Source organism: Acanthisitta chloris, unplaced genomic scaffold (assembly GCF_000695815.1).
Source record: "Acanthisitta chloris isolate BGI_N310 unplaced genomic scaffold, ASM69581v1 scaffold6150, whole genome shotgun sequence".
In the NCBI taxonomy this organism is placed as follows: Eukaryota; Metazoa; Chordata; class Aves; order Passeriformes; family Acanthisittidae; genus Acanthisitta; species Acanthisitta chloris.
The window spans coordinates 50,417-51,510 of NW_008652088.1; the positions used below are offsets into that span (position 1 = coordinate 50,417).

Consider the following 1,094-nt stretch of genomic DNA (forward strand, 5'->3'; position numbering starts at 1 on the left):
TTATTTCCAACACTCCTATTAAATGCAGTATCACTGATATATAAACAGGTTAACAAGATTTAACTCTAACCCTCCATTGGAAAAAAAAACTTAATAGCAAAATGTTTCCCCGAATGAATAGAAATCTGTAATGAAAAAAATATGCAAAGCTTCTACAGAATCAATGTGCATGGTATTACACCTACAATTGTCTCTTTAGGTAATTTCCAACACTCCTATTAAATGCAGTATCACTGATATATAAACAGGTTAACAAGATTTAACTCTAACCCTCCATTGGAAAAAAAAACTTAATAGCAAAATGTTTCCCCGAATGAATAGAAATCTGTAATGAAAAAAATATGCAAAGCTTCTACAGAATCAATGTGCATGGTATTACACCTACAATTGTCTCTTTAGGTATATATAATCCAATATAGAAAAGCTCAGCAACAGTATTGGGCTAAGACTTTTAAATTTACTTCCTAGTCTACAGGCAACAGTAAGCAAGCATCTATGCGTATGTTCATGTAGTTATGATCATGAAATGGATGTGGATTGTTACCGTTTTATCCCTGAGTCGTTCTCCATGGATAAGAAAATCAGCACAGCTATTCTCTTCCTGGGGAATGACTTTGAAGACTGTGACACAGCTTAGTCCACCCCCTCCAAGTGGTAACCATCCACCACTTGAGTCATCCCGGGTCATCACCACAGCTCGCACTCGTGCATAACTATTACTGAAAGAGATGCAAAAGAAGAAATTAGTTTTTCAAAAATGCAAACCATCTAAGTCCAGTCAAAAAAATGAAAGAAACCAACAAACCCACAAGCAAGATCACAATAATTAACACTGTCTTTCTACAACAGTCACCCAGAGGAAACCAATCTAAGACCACCCTCTAAAAGGTGTTCCTCTGTATTTCTGTGCCTCCATTAGGACTTCTTGGTGCTTACATGTGATTTCTTGCAAATAAACTTAACCAGAGAATATAGTTCCTAAGTCAAAACTGATATTCTTCTAAAAACTTTACAGTCAGTGATCTAGCTAGAGGGCCGAGAAGAGAGTAAGAATCAACTCCCAATTTATTTTAGACTAATCATGAAGCCAGTCA

The 1,094-nt window shown here is 36.0% G+C and overlaps 1 protein-coding gene across 2 annotated transcripts in view; it reads right to left on the minus strand.

Annotated features, from left to right (window-relative positions):
• The window catches only part of SPRED1 (sprouty-related, EVH1 domain containing 1), a 25,249-nt gene extending 24,530 nt beyond the window's left edge, over positions 1 to 719 (minus strand). The window contains exons 1-2 of one of the 2 annotated variants that reach the window (XM_009075832.1): positions 643 to 719; positions 545 to 601 (exon numbers count right to left, since the gene is read on the minus strand). In XM_009075832.1, coding sequence (XP_009074080.1) covers positions 545 to 601; positions 643 to 678 — 93 coding nt within the window. In that variant the 5' untranslated portion in view covers positions 679 to 719. Of the gene's footprint in view, positions 1 to 544 lie in introns of both variants that reach the window. The other variant, XM_009075824.1, reaches the window with a different exon arrangement.
• Positions 720 to 1,094: the final 375 nt, after the last annotated feature.